General features: G+C 39.9%; 1 protein-coding gene across 3 annotated transcripts in view; it reads right to left on the reverse strand.

Moving 5' to 3' along the window:
* The window catches only part of LOC122553525 (ena/VASP-like protein), a 279,390-nt gene extending 255,029 nt beyond the window's left edge, over positions 1–24,361 (reverse strand). For 2 of the 3 annotated variants that reach the window (XM_043697427.1, XM_043697425.1), the window contains exon 1: positions 23,473–23,715. In XM_043697427.1, coding sequence (XP_043553362.1) covers positions 23,473–23,477 — 5 coding nt within the window. In that variant the 5' untranslated portion in view covers positions 23,478–23,715. Of the gene's footprint in view, positions 1–23,472; positions 23,716–24,101 lie in introns of those variants that run through there. The other variant, XM_043697429.1, reaches the window with a different exon arrangement.
* Positions 24,362–25,329: the final 968 nt, after the last annotated feature.

Raw genomic sequence — 25,329 nt, forward strand, 5'->3', positions numbered from 1 at the left:
ACCTTACCATTAAGTGTATAAGTCCTGCTAAGATTTGCTTTCCCAAAGTGCAGCACCTCGCACTTATCTAAATTAAACCCATCTGGTATTCCTCAGCCCATTGGCCCATCCGAGGTAACCTTCTTCGTTGTCCACTATACTACCAATTTTGGTGTAATCTGCAAACTTACTAACCAAACCTCCTATGTTCACATCCAAATCATTTATATAAATGACAAAACATAGTGGACCCAGCATCGATTCTTGTGGCACACCACTGGTCAGAGGCCTCCAGTTTGAAAAACAACCCTCCACTACTACCCTCTGTCTTCTATCTTCGAGGCAGTTCTGTATCCAAATGCCTAGTTCGCCATGTATTCCGTGAGATCTAACCTTGCTTATGAGTCTCCCGTGGGGAACCTTGTCGAACGCCTTTCTGAAGTCCATATAGATCATGTCCACCGCTCTGCCCTCAACAATCCTCTTTGTTATTTCTCCAAAAAACTCAATCTCGTTTGTGAGACATGATTTCCCACACACCAGGCCATGTTGACTATCCCTAATCAGTCCTTGCCTTTCCAAATACATGTACATCCTGTCCTTCAGGATTCCCTCCAACAACTTGGGCGGTATGGTGGCACAGTGGTTAGCACTGCTGCCTCACAGCGCCGGAGACCTGGGTTCAATTCCCACCTAAGGCAACTTTCTGTGTGGAGTTTGCACATTCTCCCTGTGTCTGTGTGGGTTTCCTCCGGGTGCTCCGGTTTCCTCCCACAATCCAAAAATGTGCAGATTAGATGAATTGGCTATGCTAAATTGCCCGTAGTGTTAGGTGAAGGGGTAAATGTAGGGGAATGGATCTGGGTGGGTTGCGCTTCGGCGCTTCGGTGTGGACTTGTTGGGCCAAAGGGGTTGTTTCCACACTGTAAGTAATCTAATCTAATCAAACTTGCCCACCACCGACATCAGGCTTGCCAGTCCAAAGTTCTCTGGCTTTTCCTTACCACCTTTCCTAAAAGCAGCACCACATTACCTAACCTCCAGTCGTCTGGCACCTCATCTGTGACTATCGATGATACAAATATCTCAGCAAGAGGCCCAGCAATCACTTCCCTATCTTCCCACAGAGTTCTTGGGTACACCTGATCAGGTCCTGGGGATTTATCCACTTTTATGCATTTCAAGACATCCAGCACTTCCTCCTCTGTAATATGGACATTTTGCAAGATGTCACCATCTATTTCCCTGTATTCCATATCTTCCATGTCCTTTTCCACAGTAAATGCTGATGCAAAATACTCGTTTAGTATATTTCCCATCTCCTGCGGCTCCACACAAAGGCCTCCTTGCTGATCTTTGAGGGGCCCTATTCTTTCCCTAGCTACCATTTTGTCCTTAATGTATTTGTAAAAAGCCTTTGGATTCTCCTTAACTCTATTTGCCAAAGCTATCTCATGTTCCCTTTTCATCCTCCTGATTTCCCTCTTATGTATTCTCCTACTGCCTTTGTACTCTTCTAAGGATTCACTCGATCTATCCTGCAAATCCCTTCTTTTTCTGAACAAAACACTCAATTTCGTTATTCATCCAGTATTCTCTATATCTACCAGCCTTTGCTTTCACCCTAACAGCATTTTAATGTCTCTGGATTCTCATTATCTCATTTCTGAAGGTTTCCCATTTTCCAGCCGTCCCTTTACCTGTGAACATCTGCCTCCAATCAGCTTTTGAACGTTCTTACATAATACCATCAAACATGACTTTCCTACAATTTAGAACTTCAACTTTTAGATCTGGTCTATCCTTTTCCATCACTATTTTAAAACTAATTGAATTATGGTTGCTGGCCCCAAAGTGCTCCCCCACTGATACCTCAGTCACCTGCCCTGCCTTATTTCCTAAGAGTAGGTCAGGTTTTGCACCCTCTCTCGTAGGTACATCCACATACTGAATCAGAAAATTTTCTTGTACACGCTTAACAAATTCCTCTCCATCTAAACCCTTAACACTATGGCAATCCCAGTCTATGTTTGGAAAGTTAAAATCCCCTACCATCACCACCCTATTATTCTTGTAGATAACTGAAATCTCCTTACAAATTTGTTTCTCAATTTCCCCTCTGACTATTAGGGAGTTCTATAATACAAACCCAATAAGGTGATCATCCCTTTCTTATTTCTCAGTTCCACCCAAATAACCTCCCTGGATGTCTTTCCTAGAATATCCTCCCTCAGTACAGCTCTAATGTTATCAAAAATGCCACTCCCCCTTCTCATTTGCCTCCCTTTCTGTCCTTCCTTTGGCATTTGTATCCTGGAACATTAAGCTGCCAGTCCTATCCATCCCTGAGCCATGTTTCTGTAATTACTGTGATACCCCAGTCCCATGTTCCTAACCATGCCCTGAGGTCATCTTTTGGAGATGCCGGTGTTGGACTGGGGTGTGCAAAGTTAAAAATGACACACCAGGTTATAGTCCACAACCACCCGATGAAGGAGCTGCACTCCGAAAGCTAGTGCTTCCAATTAAATCTGTTGAACTATAACCTGGTGTCGTGTGATTTTTAACTGAGTTCATCTGCCTTCCCTGTTAGGCCTCTTGCCTTGAAATAAATGCAGTTTAATTTATCAGTCCTACCTTGTTCTCTGCTTTGTCCCTGCCTGCCCTGACTGTTTGTCTCGCTTCTTTTCCCAACTGTACAAGTCTCAGATTGATCTCTTTCCTCACCATCTCCTGCATCTCACCTGAACCTTACTAGTTTAAATCCTCTCGAGCAGCTCCAGCAAATCTCCCTGCCAGTATATTAGTCCCCTTCCAATTCAAGTACAATCCATCGTTCTTGTACAGATCACTTCTACCCTAAAAGAGATTCCAATAATCCAAAAATGTAAATCTTTCTCCCATACACCAGCTCCTCAGCCATGCATTCATCTGCTCTAACCTCCTTTTCCTACCCTCACTAGCTCGTAGTACCAGGAGTAATCCAGATATTATTACTCTCGAGGACCTCCTTTTTAAATTCCTGCCTCTCTATATTTTCCCTTCAGAATCTCAACCTTTTTCCTTCCTATGTCATTGGTTCCAATGTGTACAATGACCTCCTGGTGGTCCCTCTCCCCCTTGAGAACATTCTGCACCCTCTGAGACACCCTTGATCCTGGCACCGGGGAGGCAACACACCATTCTGATTTTTCGCCACTGGCCACAGAAATGTCTTTCTGTGCCTCGGAGTGGGAGAGAAATAGGGTAATGTTTTGAGTTCTGATAATGAACTCAAAACATCTATAGAAGCTATCAGACCTGCTGTTTTTGGTATTTTCTGTTTTCACTACCTAACTACATCACAAGGCATACCAAGGTCTCACTTGATATTGATAAAGAATAAGGCATCATTCTGAAAAACTGAAATGAATTGCAGGGTACTGCAGAGTACAGTTTAACAACCTGGTAAGAAATTATAAATAAACTAGTTCTACTTACTTTTTCACATTGGCTCTATTACAGGTACAATCTTCATGTTTTTTAGGGAATACAGTTTCATGCAAAAGAGAAAATAAAGTAGATGTTTCAAATCTTAAACAGAAAATGCTGGAAATATTTATTAGGTCAGACAGCAATTGGGGAGTGAGAAACAGAATTATTAGGTTGAACTTGATTTTTAAAATTATTTTCACTCGTGGAATGTGGGTGTTGCTGGCTGTCTAGCATTTATTGCATAGTTACCCTTGAGAAGGTGATGGTGAGTTGCCTTCTTGAACTGCTACAGTTCATGTGCAGTAGATAGACTCACAATGCTATTTTGGAAGGAATTCCAGGATTTTCATCCAGAGACAGTGAAAGAATGGCAATATAATTCCTCATCAGGACAGTGAGTGGCTTGGAGGGGAACTTTCAGGTGGTGGTAATTCCCATGTATCTGCTGACCTTGTCCTTCTTGATGGAAATGACCATGAATTTGAAAGGTACTGTCTAAGGATCTTCAGTGAATTTCTTTAGTGCATCTTGTAGATAGTACACACTACTGCTACTGAGCATCAGTGGTGGAAGGGATGGATGTTTGTGGATATGGTGCCAATCATTTGGCCTGCTTTGCCTTGGACAGTATCAAGCTTCCTTGATAGTTGTTGAAGCTGCACCCATCCAAGCAAGTGTACAGTTCCCCATCAGAGTCCTGACTTGCACCTTGTAATGGTGGACAGACACTGGGGGGTCAGGATGTGAGTTACTCACTGCACTCTTATTAGCCACTGACCTGCTCTTGTCGCCAGTGGTGATAGTGAAAGGAGTCTTTCTGACTGGAGAATTGGTAGGAGTTCTAAATTGCCTCTGTTCGGAAAGACACACAAATATTGTAAATAATGGTTCCTTTAAGAATGAATCAGAACATGCTCCAGAGATAATATGAGTAACTGTTGCTCATTAGAGCATATATTTGTGAGCTGTTTTCCCCAGCTACAGAAAGGACAGACAACAGACTAGACTTTGTATCAAACCATAAAATGCAAGTATACAGTTGTGGAAACCACAATGAGTCCCGTTTCCTGCTTTGTTGAATGGATGACTAAGAATATAACATGGTGGCAATAGATTAATTTCAATCTCTCTGAATGGGAAGATAAAATAAGAATTTTCTTTCTTCTCTTTCTATAGTACAGAATTGTTTTTATTAACTGGTACCCATGACACGCGGAGTCTGTCAAATTGATCAAATATTCTAGTTGATCAAGAGATCCTCACAATCAATGTAAAAACATGCACTTAGTAATTGAAACATAATGCAGAGGGTATAAATGCCACTTTTTGAGGAGAAATTGTCTCAAAATTGAATCAACTGTTGACATTTCATGTGGCCATTCAATAGAACAAACGTCTACGTACACTGAGGTAAATACATTTTTAAAAACTATAATAATTGGACAGAACAATACAGTAATTTTCACAGTATTCGAGGTGTATCAGTTTTGCTGGTTTATCAAGAGTGCCAGTTCGTAAGGTAAAACAAAGTTTGCTGTTCTTCCTGCTCTTGGTGCAAAATAGCTGAGTTGCATTGCCAGCTCTCCAACCATGATTATTCGCCAGTTATTTTTTGGAACTTGAACCATACAAACAAGGGATAAATGAGATGGAAATGTAGACAAAGGTTCCTACCCTAATCAAGAGGAAACAAGTATAGCCTTAAAGACAATCTTTATCTTTACCAGGGAAAAGAAACGTTTGAAGTGAAGTACTTCCACAACTAGAAGCATGTGACTAAAGAGACCAAATAAAAAGACAGCCAAATTTATTACAATTTGTGGCCAAGATTTACCAAAGAAGACATTTTGTTGGAAGCCTAAAAGGCATGGTCAACTTTGGTAAATTTAGGAAGAGGAATAGTCGGTCCATGGAAGAATCTATCATGAACTTTGAGCAGTTATATGATAGTCTTTACAAAATGATCTAAAACTTCCTGAGTTCATGTGCATACAAATCTCAGTTGGATAGACTTTCGATTTGATAGATGTACAACTTTATGGAAAAGATTCTCTTTTTGAACAAATAACTACACCCTAACCAAATTTTTGAGAAAACAATCATTTGCAGCTGCTTTCATGTCACAATTTGTAAGTTCTGAGTGATACGGCGAATAGAGGACTCCACAATGACTTGAAATTGTCGGTGGGGGGATGTCTAGTCATAGCTGTCAATATAAAGAGGAAGCTGCTGTAGGACATTCTAATGTGGGACGGGTGGTTTATAGTTTTAATAGATCTGTGAAAACATATGAAACGCTAGATTGGGATGTCTTGCGAAAACATGAACCCTAGAAGTAGATGGGGAGTAGTTTATAGGCATTTTTGATATAAGTCAATATATCATTATGTAAGGAATCGTCCAAAAAAGGAAAATTGCATATCTAAAGATAAGTATTACAGAGATGGTTCTGATGCAGAGTATAATAAGAATGATCATCATGAAAATATTGCATTAACTGCTGAGACATTAAATCAGACCATGAGTTTATTGGTTGACAATTCATATAATTGTGCCACATTAGATCATGGTTGCACTTCAACATTGTATGGGGTTGATTGACTCCAGTTACTTGGAAATCTTTGACAAGACAGGTAAATGTAAAGTTCAGCAATATGAAAGCACTCCTTTCTTTAAAAGGAGTGATCCTCCCTTGTGAAACAGCGAGATGGCAATATTTCATCAGTGTTAATGTGGTCCTAAGTGTTGTATCATTAAATAAGTTTTTGAAGATTGTAATCTCATTAAGAAAGATCCTTTTTAACATCATTTTCCTTACCCAACTGTCACCATTTTGGCATGCCCATTCCTACTCCTTGACTTGACACTGCACACCATGTCCAGTCTTTCCACCTGCAGCCTCTCCCCATGCTTGACTTTCCAACTTTCAAACTGTCCCATGCCCAATCCTCAGCATGAAGTCCAACATCTATTTTAGGGAACCTTTACTGTTGTCACTGGGGTCCACAGCACCTGCATGAGCCATCATTTTTTTGGTCACATCATAGTTGCTGCCTAATGGCACCCTCTGTGAGAGGACATAGTGCCCCTTCTTGTTGGTTACCACCAACTCCAGGATCTGTTTGGACACAATGGAACTGCTACTCTTGGTTGGCTGTACGGCTTTGGTTTTCCTCTGGGTGACAGGATGTCAGTCGTGAAACAGCTTGGTAGTTTTTCCCTCTCCTCTCTCTCCAACTGCGCCTCTTGACTGGATATGGGGCCTTGAGCTTCCTCCCACTCCATCTCTTTCTGGTCAGCAGAATGTTGGTCATGACTGAGCCCAAAAGGTTAAAACCCTCAAAGATACTATCAGGCTCGGTGACGAAGAACAAGCAATGGCTTGTGCAGGAGGTCTGATGAGTAAAAGCTTTCTGATGCAGACCTCAGACAGCAGTGTCTCCTACTCCACTCTCCTGGAGGATCAAGGAGAGAGTGAGGCTGCAGATTGAAGGACAAATGAAAGGAAGGATCTACAGCAACCAGTGAGTAAGGAACATAATCAGTGGTGAGCCACAAGTAAACTCAGTACAAAGTGCATCTTTTTCTTTTGTATTTATAGCTTTGATTTATTTTATGTTATTTCATTTCCCAACATAGGAAGTTAACAATATAAGGTATTTCATCTTACATTGAATTGAACATAATTCCAGTGTTTACATAGTCTCCCATAGGAATCAATGCTTCACTTCAAGTTATTTCACTTAAAGCTGTGATTTTCAGGATTTTACAGGTACTGTGCTATGAATCAAGGGTCTACCTTTAGGCAGAGCACACATGATGGTCATGATGACGATGATGATGATGATGAAGATGAAGCAATGATATTTGTCTGCATTGTGGTAGGATGTTTTGGTGGATTATTTTTCAAATGTGATACTACGTTAATTACTATTCTGAGTTCTAAATCAAGCCAAAGTTCAAGGTAACAACCAGTAATCATCCACTAACAAAACATGTATTCATAAACAGCCAAATTAGCTCAAGCTCACCTTTGGCTAATGAGCAGGATTTTAAAAAATTAACGACTAAAAAAAAGGTTGAATATCTGCTTACTAGGGTTTACTTCTTGGAATGGACTTGACAGCTAAGTATATCAGCAGGAAAATGATTAGACTGGACACTATTGTTTACAAAAATTAAGAGATGGTTGTATCATAAATTTTCAAAAATTTTATGTGAAATTTCATGCAGACTAATTCCAAAGAATGAACCAAGTAGAATCCAAGTCAAATGAGGACACAGAGGTAGATATAATGGTCAGTCGATGAACCACACATCTCTTCTCAAATTAGGAACAAAACCACAAAACCCTCAGAATATGATATTGTTCCTCTCAACAGAAGAAAGTAGAAATATGATGCAATAAATTTTGGTCATGTTCTGTGCAGAACGATGACTGTCTAAAGCTAACTAAACTGTTAGCAAAACCATTACCAATGGCTTCATTTTTATCACTCTGTTAACCTCATACTCTAACGTCTTAGCTAACATGTCACACAGATGAATCCAGGATTTAATGAGGGGCCACTTGCTGGCACTAAAATGCTGGTGGGACCATAGTTTCACACCTAGTGGCAAAACAATATAGACGTTCTGCCCAATTTCACTGTGGATATTGTGTGGTGCAAAAGTGTTAGCCCTTTTAAGAAAAAAACTTTTCCAAAAACAAATTAATTAGAATAATGACTCAAAATAACTACCAAAACAGCACTGTTGATGAGTCAGGAGCTTTTTTTATAAAATGAAGTGCTCCTCTCTATCTATCTGATTGCAAACATTTTGTTGGAGCCTCAATATTTCACTACATGTTATTCTCTTGTTCCTAATGTGACCAGTGATCATAGTTAACCTTTAAATCTTGAAGTCTTACTTGGATAATAAAAGAGATCATTTTCAAACTCATAATGTTTGATGTCATCCATCCTATTAACTTTAGCAGAAAACTTGTATTTGTATAGCACTCTTGATAATCTTGAGAATGTCACAAAACATTTTACAGCTAATGAGGCAATTTTGAAGTGTAGTCATAGAGTCATAGAGATGTACAGCACAGAAACAGACCCTTCGGTCCAACTCGTCTATGCCGACCAGTTATCCCAACCCAATCTAGTCCCACCTGCCAGCACCCGGTCCATATCCCTCCAAACCCTTCCTATTCATATACCCATCCAAATGCCTCTTAATTGTTGCAATTGTACCAGCCTCCACCACTTCCTCTGGCAGCTCATTCCATACACGTACCACCCTCTGCGTGAAAAAGTTGCCCCTTAGGTCTCTTTTATATCTTTCCTCTCTCACCCTAAACCTATGTCCTCTAGTTCTGGACTCCCCGACCCCAGGGAAGAGACTTTGTCTATTTACCCTATCCCTGCTCCTCATGATTTTATAAACCTCTATAAGGTCACTCCTCAGCCTCCGATGCTCCAGGGAAAACAGCCCTAGCCCATTGACTGTTTTAATATAGGAAACTATAATTGGATAGAGGAGATGGATGAAAGAGCAATGCTCAATAATTTCAATTGTGAAAATGCAATGATAACAGCAATCCAGGGAATTTACTTTCTAATTGATAGTTTGCTTAAAGCAACATTCTCGGTCATCGGCTATGAAATTCCTCATTTCCTGTCTCTCAGGAGTGCTCACACTCTTTCCTTATCAGTCCTCTTCAATTCAACCATCTAATGTTCAAATTCACTAATTAAAGCTGTGTAAAACTACTTCATGATTACAACAGATTACTTAAATTTAAGACAATTGTTCTAATAAATATCAGTTTTTTGTGCCTTACAGGTTTAGAGTGGGATCTCTGACCAAGGTGCACATTTCAAGGGTAGTCATGATTTGGAGGTGCCAGTATTGGACTGAGGTGGACAAAGTTAAAAATCATACAATATGGGTATATATATACAATGCTCCCGTTCCTTTGTTTGGGAGCTTTGCGCTGAACATAGCTGTTCTGCATTCTGTTTTGTTTGGTTTTTCTTTGCTTTTCTTTCTCTTCTGATATATTAGTTAATTACTTCTTTATTGGTGTTGCTTTGCACAGTGTTAGGATTTGTTTTGTATTATAGGGTAGGTTAGTAGTTAGTAGGTAAATATATTTACAAAAAAAAAATCACACAACACCAGGTTATAGTCCAACAGGTTTATTTAGAGGCATTAGCTTTTGAAGCACTGCTTCTTTGAAAGCTAGTGTCTTGAAATAAACCTGTTGGACTATAACCTGGCGTTGTGTGATTTTTAACTTTCAGGGGTAGGTTGTGCTAGACATTATATTGGTGCCAGTATTATTGCAGTCATGGTAAATTTCTACTGGCAGTATGCGAAGATGAAATTGAAAGTCACAATAGTCCAACCTCATTATAGAGAGATAGCTGGTGGTGAGTTTAGCCTGATGGTCACCACGTCTCAGGCCAGGGGCGAAGTTGAGAAAACGGGATCTTTATGGTGATTTCAGTTGGTACAGGAATTGAACCTAAGCTGTAGGAGTAACTCTGCATAGTAAATCAGCCAAGAAACATCATGATGATGCAAGCAATGCTACTGTGGAGTTCAACGTTCTTGTTAACATGTTTTTAACCTTGCACATTGGACACTTGTTAGGCAGCAGGAAGGACAGCTGACCAGTACTATTTAAAGGTAGCACCAACAATGAAAGTTAGTTGCTGGTTGAATTCTTCAGACTGTTGCTATGACTTTTGATACTTTCTATTGTTGTTCAAGTTAAAAAGCCTACAGGGTGTGGTGACAAGTTCTCAACGACTTTTTGCTGACTTCAAGGTTACCGCACAAACCAATTGTTTCCAGATAGGAGCAGAGCATTCCCCGTGATAAATACCATGGATTAGATAATGAATAAAGGTCATGCAAGAGAAATACTCAATAAATCTCAACAAAGAACAGGGTGCAAAATATTTGTATTGCAGCAAGAATATGCTCACTGAAGTCTGGCACTTGCAGCATCCATAACTATCACTTCAAAGCAAGGACTCTATTGCCAGTGGCAGTGAAGATGATGACCTCTCATCCATTTGTGTCCCTCCAACCTCGAACAAGAGATATTTACAACACCTCATAGCTTTATCATCGGCTGTTAGTGAGACCCTCAATGGGCAATTGGAAACACAGGTGATGTTAATGTTGGTGGTTAGTAGGTGAAGAGGGTCACAGGTAACTTGGTGGTGGAAAAAGCTATTTAGCTGTATGTAACAGAATTTCCGATACAAAAAAAATTAATAAACTGAAGAGAGCTCACTATGTCAGCTCAGTTGATAGCTCTCTCACACTCAAATCACAACACTGTGTTCAAATCCCACTCCAGCGTGGAGCACAAATGCCTATGTGGGCAAATGACCATGGGCCTAAAATTGGACATTCGCTCACAATCAGAGAAATCAGGCCTGACAGAAAATTGATCAAGCTAAATTAAGTAGCAACCAATAGCTATTGGCAGCTATCACCAAGGCTTCTTCAATAGTACCTTCCAAACCTGTCATTTCTGCAACATAGAGAACAGCAAATATATGGGGACAACACCATCTGGAAGTTCTCCTCCAAGCCACACAACCAGCCTAACTTGAAGTTCTATCACTGTTCATTCACTGTCAAATTCCTGAAACTCCTTTCTGAACAGCACTGTGAGTGTACCTGAACTATAGGACTATAGCAGTTCATGAGAAGGTGCTGGTGTGCCTCTTTCAGGGGCAATTAGAGATAAGCAATGGAATGTGGTGTAGCCATCAATGCCCTTGCCCTGTTAACAAATAAAGAAAATACAGCAAGCGCATTATGTAGAGTGGCAGTGATTGGGGAACAAATACTGTTGAATTGAATTTATTGTCACATGTACCGAGGCACAGTGAAAAGCTTTGTCCTGTTAACAATACAGGCAGATCACATAGTTAGGTAGCACAGATGAGTAAATAATTGGTATACAGTTGCAAAAACAAAAACTCAGGTACAGGTAAAGGTTAAGAGCTTGTGAGTCCATTCAGTATTCTAACAACAAGTAGGGTAGAAACTATTATGAAACCGGCTGGTGCGTGTGTGCAGGCATCTGTACTTTCTCCCCGAAGGTGGAGGTTGTAGAGAAGCATTGCCAGGGTGGGATGGATCTTTGAGAATGCTGGTAGCCTTTCCTTGACAGCAGGCTTGGTAGATGGGTTCTATAGATGAGAGGTTGGCCTGTGTGATTTCCAGGCCGAGTTCACCACTGTCTGTAACCATCTCCGATCTTGAATGATACAGTTGCCGTACCAGGTAGTGATACATCCAGACAGAATGCTGTCAATGGCGCACCTATAAAAGCTGGCAAGGGTATTCACCATCATGCCAAATTTCTTGAGCTGCCTGAGGAAGAAGAGACATTGTTGGGCCTTTGTAACCAGTGTGTCCACATGAAGAGTTCAAGATGACCACTTTCAGGAGCTTGGTACTCTCCACTCGTTCCACCTGTACTGTTAATGTGTAGGGGGGGGCATGAGTAACATCCCGCCAAAAGTCAATAATGAGTTCCTTGGTTTTGCTGGCATTGAGAGCTAGGTTGTTCTCAATGCACCATTTTTCCAGTCTTCCACCTCCCATCTGTCGTCTGTTTCATTGCCATCTGAGATTCGACCGACTATGTTGGTGTCATCAGCGAATTTGTAAATGGCATTAGTCTGGTATTTGGTGATGCAGTCTTGGGTATACAGTGAGTACAGTAGGGGGCTGAGTACACACCCCTGGGGGGCTCCAGTGTTGAGTGTTAGTGAGGATGTAATATTGTCCCCAATCTTCACTGATTATGGCCTGTGGATCAGGAAACTGAGGATCCAGTTGCAGAGAGTGGGGCTTAGTCTGAGCTCACTAAGTTTGGTAATCAGTCTCAAGGGGATAATAGTGTTGAAGGCTGAACTGTAATCAATAAATTAGATTCTTACGTAGTTGTTCTTGGTGTCAAGGTGTTCTAGGGAGGAGTGAAGGGCAAGTGGTATGGCATCTGACGTGGATTTGTTGGTCCAATACGCAAATTGGAGTGGGTTAAGAGTAGTAAGGAGGCTGGAGTCAATTAATGCTCTGACCAGCCTTTCAAAGCACTTCATGACCACCAAATGATAGTCATTGAAACAAGCTGCATGAGCCTGCTTAGGCACAGGGATGATGTTGGCCCTCTTGAAACAGACAGGGGCAATGGCCTGCTGCAGGGAGAGGTTGAAGATATCCGAGAAGGCCTCTGCCAGTTGAAGTGTGCATGCTCTGAGTGCACACCTGGTACTCCATTTGGTCCCATTGCTTTCCTTGGATTCACAAAAAGGAAAACTGATCTGACCTCTGATATAATGACTGTTGGAATAGGTTTATCAGGACTTGAGGACAAACATCTGATGAAGAAGCAGCACTCTGAAAGCTAGTTGTTGGACTACAACCTGGTGTTGTGTGAATTTTAACTTTGTACATTCCAGGTCCAACATTAATACCTCCAAATCATAAAATGCCAGGGCATAGTAGACTATGGAGCAAGTGCAGATAAATGGGATTCATGTATCTTGGTGTTTTTTGTTGGCATAGACATGGTGGGCTGAGGGGCTTGTTTCTATGCTGTATGACTCTATAACTTGATTATGATGATGTCATTGGCTATTTTGGATGGAAAACCATTTACTCTAAGCTTGCTGCCTGTACAATATACATCCCCGTATTAAAGCTCCTGCTATTTAACACTTCAGCCTCCAGGTCCTCCTTGGAATGTAACAGCGCCCACATCAATCCAGGAAATGATGGTTTTATATCCTGTTCTTGAATAACTTAAAATACATTTCCAAATTAGCAGTTTCCAAATCATTTGAAATCTCATATATTCTATTGTGATAAGAAAAACATATTAGGCAAAAGTGAGGACTGCAAATACTGGAAATCAGAGTCTAGATTAGAGTGGTGCTGGAAAAGCACAGCAAGTCAGGCAGCATCCGAGGAGCAGGAAAATCGATGTTTTGGGCAAAAGCCCTTCATCAAGAATCAGTTTGCCAAGAAAAACATATTGTCAATTCCTTTCAAGGCTGAGTAGCAGAGATTCCCCAATATCTTAAAACTCTACCATTAGAAATCACAGCTCCTTACTACATTGTTTTTAGTACTTGAATGCCTCCTTTATGATCAGATTTCCAACAGTTTTACAGAACATTGTACAGACTGACCACAAGTTCCTCATATTTGTAATTTAGCACTTTGACTTTATAGTTCCCTATTCTATGGCCTTATGATTGTTACTGTGCGCTGATTGAATACACTGAGTATTAAGTCAAAAACTCTTAGGTTTCTTTCAATTTCACTGGTAGTCATTTCAAAACCCATTCTCAAAGCATCTGAGCATATTTTTCCTCCCAGTGCTACACTTTACAATCAATCACATTAAAATTCTTTAATTATTCTGTTTAATTTGATTTTAAAAAGCAATGCCTCAAGCATATAAAAGGTACATTATATTTCCATTTCTATTTTTGATTTTCTCCAGTGCTCCAACCCACATAAAGCAAACTACTCGTATAATTAAACATATCATTCCACGGGTCATATACTTTGATAGACAAAAGAAGAAAACAGAAAACTAATGGACAATTTAGTAAGTGAAGGTTCCCAGATATTCCTTCCCAATTCCTGGAAATAATCAACCAATTTCTAGGAAACCATGGTGACTGGTGTTTGGTACATGTAATGACCATGGACAAGGTTTCTTCAGTGTATGTTAAAATTAATATTAATTTCTGATCATGCATAAGTATTGTACAGCTGTGGTGTATACAGGGCTGGATTTAATGGGATCCGCTTCAGAAAATAATTCAGGAAAATAAAAATACATAGCCTTCACATAGATGATGGTGGTTTTGTTTATGTACAGGTTGATGGAATCAGGGGTGGGACGGAGTAAGCATAAAAGTAGTCAAGCCCTGTTTTTCTTTTCAATTAAAGACCTCAGATCAGTTGGGGAAGGTTAACATAATTATGATAATTATTTTCCCAAATATGCACTTGAATATGACGGAATATTGTGATAAATACATCTAGGTTTTTCTAATGACCTTTCAAAATTTACAAACTTATGAATGAATCTAAATAAATCTCATGTATTCTATTGTGATAAGAAAAACATATTAGGCAAAAGTGAGGACTGCAAATGCTGGAAATCAGAGTCTAGATCAGAGTGGTGCTGGAAAAGCACAGCAAGTCAGGCAGCATCTGAGGAGCAGGAAAATCGATGTTTTAGGCAAAAGCCCTTCATTAGGAATCAGTTTGCCAAGAAAAACATATTGTCAATTCTTTTCAAGGCTGAATAGCAGAGATTCCCCAATATCTTAAAACTGTATCTAAGAATGCAAAACTGCAACATGTACTACAATATAAGGTACAGGGAAATCTTACAGCCATTACTACATATTTTCATAATATTTTCACATCCCATCTACGTAAGGTTGTTACTTTTCAAATCAATTTTATAATGATAAACTATGTTAATCAAAGTGAGCAGTGACCACAACCAGGATATTAGAGAGAAATTAGATCCTCGACTCTAAGTCAGAATGAAGTTAATGTCAAGAGTTAAGATTGGAATGCAGTCAATAATAAATCGAGGTAGAGTCAAAGACAAGCCCAAATTGATAAAGTAATATTGTGTTATGAAGATAAATCCAGGGATTAGGGAACGCAGTTGAGAGGAATAGCAAAGCTTATGAGAAAGTTTCAAAGTAATTGCAAAGAACGACGGCAAAGAGCATCTATTCTATATCGCTGCTTGCAGTGTATTTTCAAAGAAATAACTCATTAGATGTATTATTTTCACACTTTTAAATGCATTGATCAAGAAAACAGTAAAATGACAATTAATTTAGCCTTTAAAAATAATACTTTTTAACAAATGCTGTGTCTTGCTGATATAAACACATAGGCATTTCCCTTTAAAGCTCTGTGCTGTAAACGTTTACAATCTGGGATGTTTAGACTTTGTTCCTTTTATGGTGTTCAAATGAAATAAACATTTCATTCCTTTTTCATTTGTCAAACCCTGTTCCATTTTTGGAACATTTTGTTCCTCAGGTCATAGTTGGATAATTGTTCTATGGTTGAATGGGACAGAGCTCAATTTGAATGAACTTTGTTTGATTGCATTAAATATCCAAATTACCCTTTATACTGCTGTCGAGAGAATGTCCCTCTTTTAACTTTACATGGTGTATTTGCATGTTTAACTAGGTGGAAAACCTTGGAGTGAACCTACTAGGTTTTGAAGTTCTGGTCTGCTGTCATACACATGTTAATTTTTAACAATTTAGGAAGCAAATGCTCTTTTAATTTTAAAAATGCAACTGTTTCAAATCATTTTCTGTACATTTTATCAATAAATATTCCTAAGCAAAATTGGAGTCATAGATAAAACACACAATATTCTGAAAAAAAACCCACAATTGGACGATTTGCAATACTTTGTTGCTAAATTGTTGCCACAGTGAAAGTTGTAAATAAATTTAAAGTTATTAAAACAAATGGTTAATTTTCCAGCAAAAAAAAGTTCAAACTAAGTTGCACAAAATAAATCCAAGTGCATGAAGTTACAAAATGTCATCTGCAGTATATCATCTAAATAACATGAACTTATATTTAAAAGCACCACAGTCTGTACTGGTTTAAAAATATCCTCCAATGAAGAACTGGATTCTATTTATTTTTGGTGCCTTGGTGTGGGTGTACTTAATATGTCATTGCACTGAAACTACTGTCATTTGGTGGCAGAATGAACCATTTCATGCTGCCACATAATTATAAACGAGATACCTAAAATGTGCATTCAGCATGGTTCTGCATCCAGAATCTTGTTAATGCACAAGGGGAGAAATTACCTCACAAAACACACACTAAAACTGCATCAACCACTTGCACTCATTGAGGATATAGTGTGGTTACAAAAAGGCACAAAGATACTTAAAAGATATGTGTAAATATACATATTTACATTTTCAAAATAAGCATGTAGATTAGATACACTTTTATCTGTTAAGGGAATGTATTTTATCTTATGGTAATCATACTGGATGTAGGAGATTAAAATTAGTGAAATAACAGTGTTGGCTCCTTGGATGCCACATTAATACTACCTCTTCAATGGCTCATTACAAGTGACTCAACAAAGCAATCAAACACGGAATAGAATATTAGTCAATATATGAAGCCTTAGAAAACTCAATTCCTTTATGAACTATGGAACATTGTTCTAAGGTATGATATAATATTTTTACAAGTTTTAACGAAACAAATGCCACTGGTTCACTGGATCAAGATTAGTAAATGCAACAACATGACAATGGCAATGGGAGCCCAACTGTGCTGTCAAATTATTTTATGTATTCTGACGCTCAAATGCCATGCCTACCACATTCCTGCATGTGCAAATGCATCCCTTTGACACAGAAAAGTGAGATGCTGGAAATATACAGCAAGTCGAGCAGTATCTATGGAGAAGAATATAGGTAACAGGTGGAATCCACCATTGGCAGTGGGTGTCACTGGTGTCTTTGCTGGAGAGCCAGTGAGAGACCGATGCTGCTTTTTCTAAGAAAAACTGTGGAATCCTTTGCTGATCAGGCAGTGTCAAGGACATCGGTGAGTCTTCATCTGGATCTGAGCCCCCTGGGACAAAGCAGTCAGACGAATGAGCTACCAGAAGCTCCAGTGCTCGACAGTGCCATAGGGAAGGTGTGGCTGCTGCTGGAACAGCATCCTCAGAGTCCCTGGGCAATCCTCAGGGTAGCTTTCTTTTAAATCAACTGTCCAGATGCATACACCTCTGCAGCAGATGGCACTTGTATCCAGCCCTCCTGGTCCAGAGATTGAGACACCGCCAATGTACCACAAGGGCCCTTTCAGTCATCAAAGTAATGAGCTGGGAGAAACCATCTTCAGATGCTTCATCAATGACTTTTCTACACAACCTCAGGAGTTGGGGAATTAATTGACATTTGCACAATGCTTATTAATATTCATAGCTCCTCAGATACCAAAGCAGTCCACATCAATATGCAGCAAGACCTGAACAACATTTAGGCTTGGTCTGATAAGTGAAAATAAACATTTACACCTGACTAATGGGGTTACTACTGACCAGAAACTAAACTGGACTAGCCATAAAATACTGTGGCTAAATAAACAGGTTAGAGGCTGAGAATTCTGCAACAGGTAATGGAGTCTTTTCCACTTGCCTGGATGAGTGTAGCTCCAACAATACTTAGGAAGGTTGACACCATCCAGGTCAAAGCAGTCCACTTTATTGGCACCCATCTCATGTTATCAACGTTAATTCGCTCCACCACTGATACATAGTGTAAGCACTGTCTATGCAACAATTCACTGAGACTTCTTAGACAGATCTGATAACCCCACGACATCTAACACGTAGAAAGACAAGGGCAGAAGATATGTGGAAACACTGCCATCTGGAAGATTCTCACCAAGCCATACACCATCCTGAACTGGAACTTTCCCTTTCCCTTTCTTACAATACTGTATCTTACTTCCTACACCACACGGATATGGTAGCTGAAGGTGGCAACTCACCACCACAAGTGTTAGCGGGGATGAGCAGTTAAAGATTGGCCAAGGCCTGAGGGCTGGGTAGCTCACCACCCCATCTACTTAAATGCCCTCTCGCCTCACCAGTCCAGTAGAACAAGACTCTGGCTAAAATCTCAGGTGTGTAAAGTTAACCACAGACACTGTTTAAACTGCAGTTTCATTTAAACTTTTTCTGGTTTTATTTCACATTCCCACCATCCAAAGTACTTTGCTTTCGACCTTGCTCTCAAGTACTGTATGCATTTAGAGAATTGTGTAACAATTTTTTGTTTCCTGTCTTACTCTATAGCGAATGTGCAGTCTGATTTTTGAGTACAAGACAATCTTCCAACACTAATGTCATCAAAGCTATCATTCTAGGCATGACTCCAGAATGGTTTGTCTCTCTCCTGATACAAAGGTCAAGTGGTAGAGAACTTTACAATAAATACAGTGTGAGAAACATTAGAGTATGTTAGGGAATAATATCAATGTGTGCAAACACTGTGAAAGCTAGATAGATGGACATTTGAATAGAGAAGAGTAAGGCTAATGAAGGACTGAATCTTACACGGTTTTGGCCAAATACAAGTTGTTTTGAGTTTTTGAGGGATTCTTGCCAAAAGGCCCAGTGATATTTTTCACCGTACGAGATGATTAGTTAAATGCAAACAATATTCAGAGTTATAGAGAAAAGGCAGGAGAATGGCACTAAGTCATAATTCTCATTGAGAGAGTTAGTGTAGGTATGATGGGCAGAACCCCTTCATTCTGCACCATAACAATTCTCTATTTGTATATCTTTATGACTTCATAACTTACTTTCCAGGTAGAAAATTTCTGTATATACAGCCAAAATGATACAGATTTTCAAAATCTACACTTGAAAACAGTAAAATTACAGATTTAAAGGAATTTATGCTAAGAACCATTTTTAAAATGATATTTAAGACTATCTTTTGTCTAAGACAAGACAATAATTTATAAAGTTTGTCCCAAATTATCTCTGGAAATGACAGCTCAATGACTATATGACAGGAAATATATGTTACTGACGAATGCTCATAATTCCTACATGGTAAATTCTATTCAGCTTCAATCAGAGCTAATGTCCAGAAGGAAAAATTAGAAAGCAAATGAAATTGTAGCACTGTCATGGGCTTCCCATTTAGGAGTTACAGTGCAGGACTGATAGAGTCTTGTAAACAAAACACTGGCTTGCCCTTTTGATCACAAAAAGCACAAGATGTAAAGACGATAATAATTTAGAGACAATATTCTTGTGTGATATTAGTACCAAATCTAAATAATACAATACGAATTTCTTTGATATTTTATAGAAGGAATGCAGTCATTTAACATAAAGTAGTTAACTCTGTTCTTAAACTTGCCAGCAAATCTAACAGCATGTAGTACACATAGAGAGACACAAACTTCCAACTCTACAGTAATTTATAATGATACACTTAATCTCTCAAAATTGCATTCTGTATTCTCCCATTGTTTAATAGTGCTTTAAACTGAACTTGTCCATGCCTGAACTATTCAGGTCACGAAAATTTCAACTAAGATATTTGCTTTGTAGTGAATTAATTTAATTCAAGTGGGGTACTTCAGCAAAGGCAAACAGAAAAGTCAACTTGGATTTCTGTTGCTGAAGCTACACCACAGTGGTCCTCATTGGGCAGGGCCCAGTGCAGTTGTTGGGCGAAGTCAGAATCAGGCTTAGCTGAGATACTGCCAATAACAAATATGGTTCTGATACGCACTGTCTGGGCTCATGCAGGGATAGGCAACTGGGTATGGTACAAATGGCTACCTCTCCCTGCAGAACTAAATCCAGTATGTAATTCAAAGGACAAAGAAATAAATACTGAGGCACAGAGGAGCTGGAGGCATTATTCTGTCCACTTTTATTTTACTTGACTATTTAACAATTTATTCCCCTCTGGTGTCCATTCACTTGCTCCAAATGCATTCTCTTCTATTAATTTTGCTTTAAATAAGTTTTCATTCAAACTTGTCCATACATCTGTTCCTCTGCTTCATTGAATTTTCACCTTTTTACTTTTCTACTTCATTTGCTTCTTTTCAGCTACTTGTAGCTTTCCATGCCTCATGTCAGCAGGAATAGTCATAAGGTCCAAAATTATCAGTAAGCACTTACGACCTGACCTTGTGTCTAACAGCTGCCAGATATCATTGTCTGTTATTTATTATACATTATCCCACTTTAAAAATTGATTTGCTTACTATTAAAGTCACTCATACTTCACAAATTGATGTGTATTAAAATATAAAATGCATTATTTTAAAATATAAATGGGATGATTTTGCTTTTAAGGACTGTATACCTTCCATTACGCATGAAATTATAGGAATGAGAGCATAATTGAAAAAAATAATGTGTTTTCACATTCTGAATGATCATTATTGGAACTCTGGGGGTACATAGGAACATGACACTCAGGAACAGAAGTAGTCCATTCCACTCTTGAAGCCTGCTCCACATTCAGGAAGATCAAGTTGTGGTTTCAAACACCACTTTCTTGTCTGCCACTTTAACTCTTGAATCTCTTGTCTGTTAAAAATCTATCTCAGTCTTGCATGAATACAATGGTCAAAATCTTCCCAATACCTAAACAATGGAAAATGGCAAAAAAAACTGAGAGAACTACATGAAATTATTTCCCAATGACGAGAGCAAAAACGTAGCTCTTTCCAACCAAGTGTTAAACAGTGATATGAGATTCTCACTAGAGAGCTGTGCAAGTCCTATTTTCATATGTTAAAATACATTAATATCTACGTTATGCAGTTATCCATTCTCCCACTTGTTGGATAGAAACTAGATGATTACAATTCCCAACATGAAAGTCAAAGTAGTAACCTAGCGACTCCAGCTCACCACTTACTCTTTCAGCCCTCTGTCAATCACCAACATCTCATGGCACATTCTATGAACAGTAACTACATGCTTCCCCAAACCCCACCTTCAAGGACCCAGTCAGCAAAGTCAATTTACTTCCGCTCAACATGTCTGACACAATTAGCAGGTTCCATTCCGGGTGGCCATGGACTGCCAACACTTGACCTGGCTGGACTTTTAAGAATATTATCAATACCAGGAAGCCCAGGAGGTCCCAGCAGGGATTGCTATTTCTGGCTGCAGCAAGTGGAAGGATACAAGGGGTGTGCTACTGGGATTGGTGCTTCATAAAATAATCCCTTATCACAGCAATGTGTCAAGTGAACTTTTCATGAGCTGCTTCGAAATTAATTATATTTTTCAAGTGAGGAAATTGCAACTCTTCTAAATATGGTCTCACAAATGCCCTATACAGATGCAATAAAACTTTCTGGCTTTTATTTTCCATTATCTTTCCAATAAAAGCCAACATATGGCAAGCAATATTTGCAGCATACAAGTGCCAGGCAATGTCCATCTTCAAGAATCTGACCATCTCTCATTAAGATTCAATAGTATCACAATCACTAGATCCCCTACTATCAACATCCTGGAGGATAGCATTGACCAGAAACTGAACTTATCCAGCCACATAAATACAATGGCTACAAGAGCTGGAGGGACTGGGAATTTGGTGGCAATTAACTCACTTCCTGCCTCCCAAGAGCCTATCCACCATCTTCAAGATGCAAGTCAGGAGTGTGATGGACTACTCTCCACTTGCCTAGGTTAGTGTACTCAGGAAGCTCCATAAAGCTGTCTACTCGATCGGTACCCCAATCACTGCTCTCTATATGCACTCCATTCAGTTCCAAATGCACTGTGCCAGCAGTGTGCATAAAATACTAAATGCACTGCAGCAATTCATTAAGCCTTCTTCAAGAGCTCATCACAAACTTGCAACATTTACCATCTCTAAGGACAAGGGCATCAGATACATGGGAATCACCACCTCCAAATCCCAAACCACAATGACATCGCCATTCTGAACTGTCCCTAGGTTCAAATCCTGGAACTCCCTTATAACACTACTATGACAGTATCTACACCACACGGTAAAAGGCAACTCACTGCCATGGGCAATTAAGGATGGGCAATTAGCGATTAATCGCCGAACCAGCGAAGTCCATATCCCACGATACACATTTTAAAATAACGACGTACTTCGATATGTTACTCAGTATAATTTGCAATATTTAAATAAATTCGATAATCTTTTTTTCAATTAAAGTAACTTTTTCAAAAATAATTTCTATCCCAGTGTAGTGATTTTATACAATATAGGAACAAATTACTGCAGATGCTGGAGGTCACAGAGGATCAGACAGCGTCCATGGAGAGAGAGAGCAAGCGAACGTTTCGAATCTAGATGACTCCATCAGAGCTCTGTAGTGAAATCTTCAGTTGGGTTTTTACACCTAACTTTCACATTGCAAAAGCTCGTAATTTGAAAAATCACAAATATATACATTAAATCATAAAACTGATCTTTATGTTGATTTTTTTAAAAAGTAGGAAACGAAAATCTCAGCAATAGTTCTGTTTCGAAAATGATGGGTTTTTTTCGCGTTTATAAACATATATAGCTGCAGCACAAGGGAGGTCTCCAGAACAACTATTTAGTGACAGATGTCAGGCAGCTTTGCCAAGCCAATAACAGTAGATCCCTACATCTGTCCGTCAACACTTGTCATTATGAATCAATTTTAAGTATTGTTACTCAGTTCCGGAAAATACGAACGACGAGACAGCTATGCAGCTGAGCGGTATGTTGTAGACTGAAGTTATGTCATTGCTACGGTCTGGCTCCTCCTTGGTCAAAACCAACATGCTTCCCTATCATTCCATCTCCCGAAACAACCACAGGACTACCTTGTTACTGTATACGACCTTTGGCCTTCTAACTTCATTCAAGTGTGCCATTAAAAACAATCACTAGGAAGAACGATATTTATTTAACGTTTAATGATGAGCCAGGTTGAATTTTGAAATCCCAAGCCCATAGCTGGGGGCAGATGGCACATTGCAACGACAAGGATGCTTGAGGAAAGGTTCTGGTGATTGCCAGTTTGGGGACAGAATGCACCGATAAAACAGCACCGGGTAGCTAGCTGTACTGATGTTAAAACATCTGTGCCGCTGATCGAGACCAAACAACCCCAAAATGCACTGGCAGCCTGGAGCACTGGAAATCACCCAGGAGACAAACAGCAGCCGCTACTGGACAGAGCAACCTCTGGAGCTCTGATTGCAGGACACAGAGCAGAAATCCGTTTGTACAACAAAAAACCCAACATTAACGCAATCTCCTCTCGGCAATTCTAAATAAGCCCATTCTGAAAGCGTAACTGCTAAATCATGATTGCATTGACTCTTTTTTTAAATTTGGAATGCAAGATGAAACAGACGGGTTTTTTTTTTAACAATCCTACCTCATTTCCAGAAGAATATATTATGTTTATATACAGGAGCTGTTTATTTTGGTTTTCCACCCACAGGGCTGGGAGAGCTGGTTGCCACGGTGCTGCCTGTGGAGTCTGTCTGCTCAGTGTTGACACGGGCTGAGTCCAGCTGTCAGCTCCTGCCGCCGCGCACCCTCAGTCTGTCCTCCTGCCTGCCTGCCCGCCCGCCCGAGGCTCGCTCTCCACCAATTATTCCTGCTACGATTTACTTCACGTCCCCCCGTTCTCTCGCCCTTCTTCCTCCGCCTATTGCTTGCCCTGACATCCTCCTCGCATTGCCACATCTGCTGTCGCCGGCCTCCTCACGTTCCGCAGCTGCTGAGTTGCCATATTATTTTATTCTCTCCCTCCCTCCCCTTCTCTCCTCCTTTTTCCTACTCTTCCAATCTGGGACTCGGCTCCACAATGCATCCGCGCGCAGACTTCCGCCTGCAGACTGCTCCGAGGTAGACGCAGCCCTGACTGGGAGACGGTGGGAGGGGTGGGGGGAATTTGCTGCAGAAAGGGAGGAGGAATGAGGCTTCTGTACCACTCGCCCCCCTCCCTCCCCCCAACAAGACTGGGAAACAGTGCAGGAGCTGGGTGGGTGGTGGCATTACCTGCTGCAGGAAAAGAAAAGCAGCGGCGCTTCTTGTGAGGAGACACCAGAGATAGGAAATATAATGCACCTTCAGTTGGTTAAGAAAGAAAACTGATGTCGCCCTCAAACGGGAGAATGAAGATGACAACAATCTGAACATAGCCCAGATGTTGTTGAAAAGACATGGCAGTATCTGAAAACAGAGGCTAATATTTGGATACACCTGAGATGATTTGAAGACATTATGTTGCTCAGTTTCCCTACCTTTACCCGAACACGTTCATCAATCATTTTAAAGTTTAACTTCTAATACCATTAATAAAAAAACATATTTAACGTCCACACTACTCATGCAGAATTGACAAACTTCAGAATCCTTTCGTTTCCCTAAAATCTCACAATGTTAGTGATATCAGCAGCGTTGTTTCTCGCCCCAGTCAGTGAAATAGAAAGCGTGGTCTGATTTGAGATGATGCTGAGGGAGGTTCAGTTAATAGCAATAGGGGATTGAAAGAGTGTCCACTGACGGTGGGTTTTTGATTCTAGGGTTTGAAATATTAGAAGAAACAAAGACATGTGTTAGCCAACATGTGGGAAAGTGAGGACTGCAGATGCTGGAGATCAGAGTCGAGAGTGTGGAATTCCTGATGAAGGGCTTGTGCTCGACACGTCGATGCTCCCGCTTATCGGATGTTGCCTGACCAGCTGTGCTTTTCCAGCATCACACTCTCGACGCTAGCCAACATATCCCATGAAAGAAGTTAAAAGAGAGAGTCAGAGAGTATACTAATCTGAAGACGAAAGTAAAAATCCCCCGTCCAGTCTAACGCGCAGGAACACAGCAAACGTCCCAAAGAAAGGAGTGATGTGAGTGTGTGTGAGGAAATGAGTCATGGTGTTTTAGATATAGGTGATCTGGAAAACAGAATAATGAAGAATTCTGTTGTAAATGTGTCTGAAAGGGTTAATGATTGATACAATTCACTCTGATGAAACAGAAAGACTCGGTAAGATGAGAGAAGGTGGTAGGAGATAAACCTGGAGCTAATTTTCCCATCAGTCTTTGCAGTCGTGTAGGTCCTATTCATACATTTGTAATTCGCCAAGCTTGCAATAATGGACAAAACCGACTTCAAAAAACTTGTTTTGGACTTTAAATGTTAACACTGTTTTCTCTCTTCAGAGATGCTACCAGACCTTCTGAGTTCTCCAGAACATTTTGTTTTTATAATCTGATTACATCACAT

The sequence above is a fragment of the Chiloscyllium plagiosum genome, chromosome 10 (genome assembly GCF_004010195.1).
Source record: "Chiloscyllium plagiosum isolate BGI_BamShark_2017 chromosome 10, ASM401019v2, whole genome shotgun sequence".
NCBI classification, from domain to species: domain Eukaryota; kingdom Metazoa; phylum Chordata; class Chondrichthyes; order Orectolobiformes; family Hemiscylliidae; genus Chiloscyllium; species Chiloscyllium plagiosum.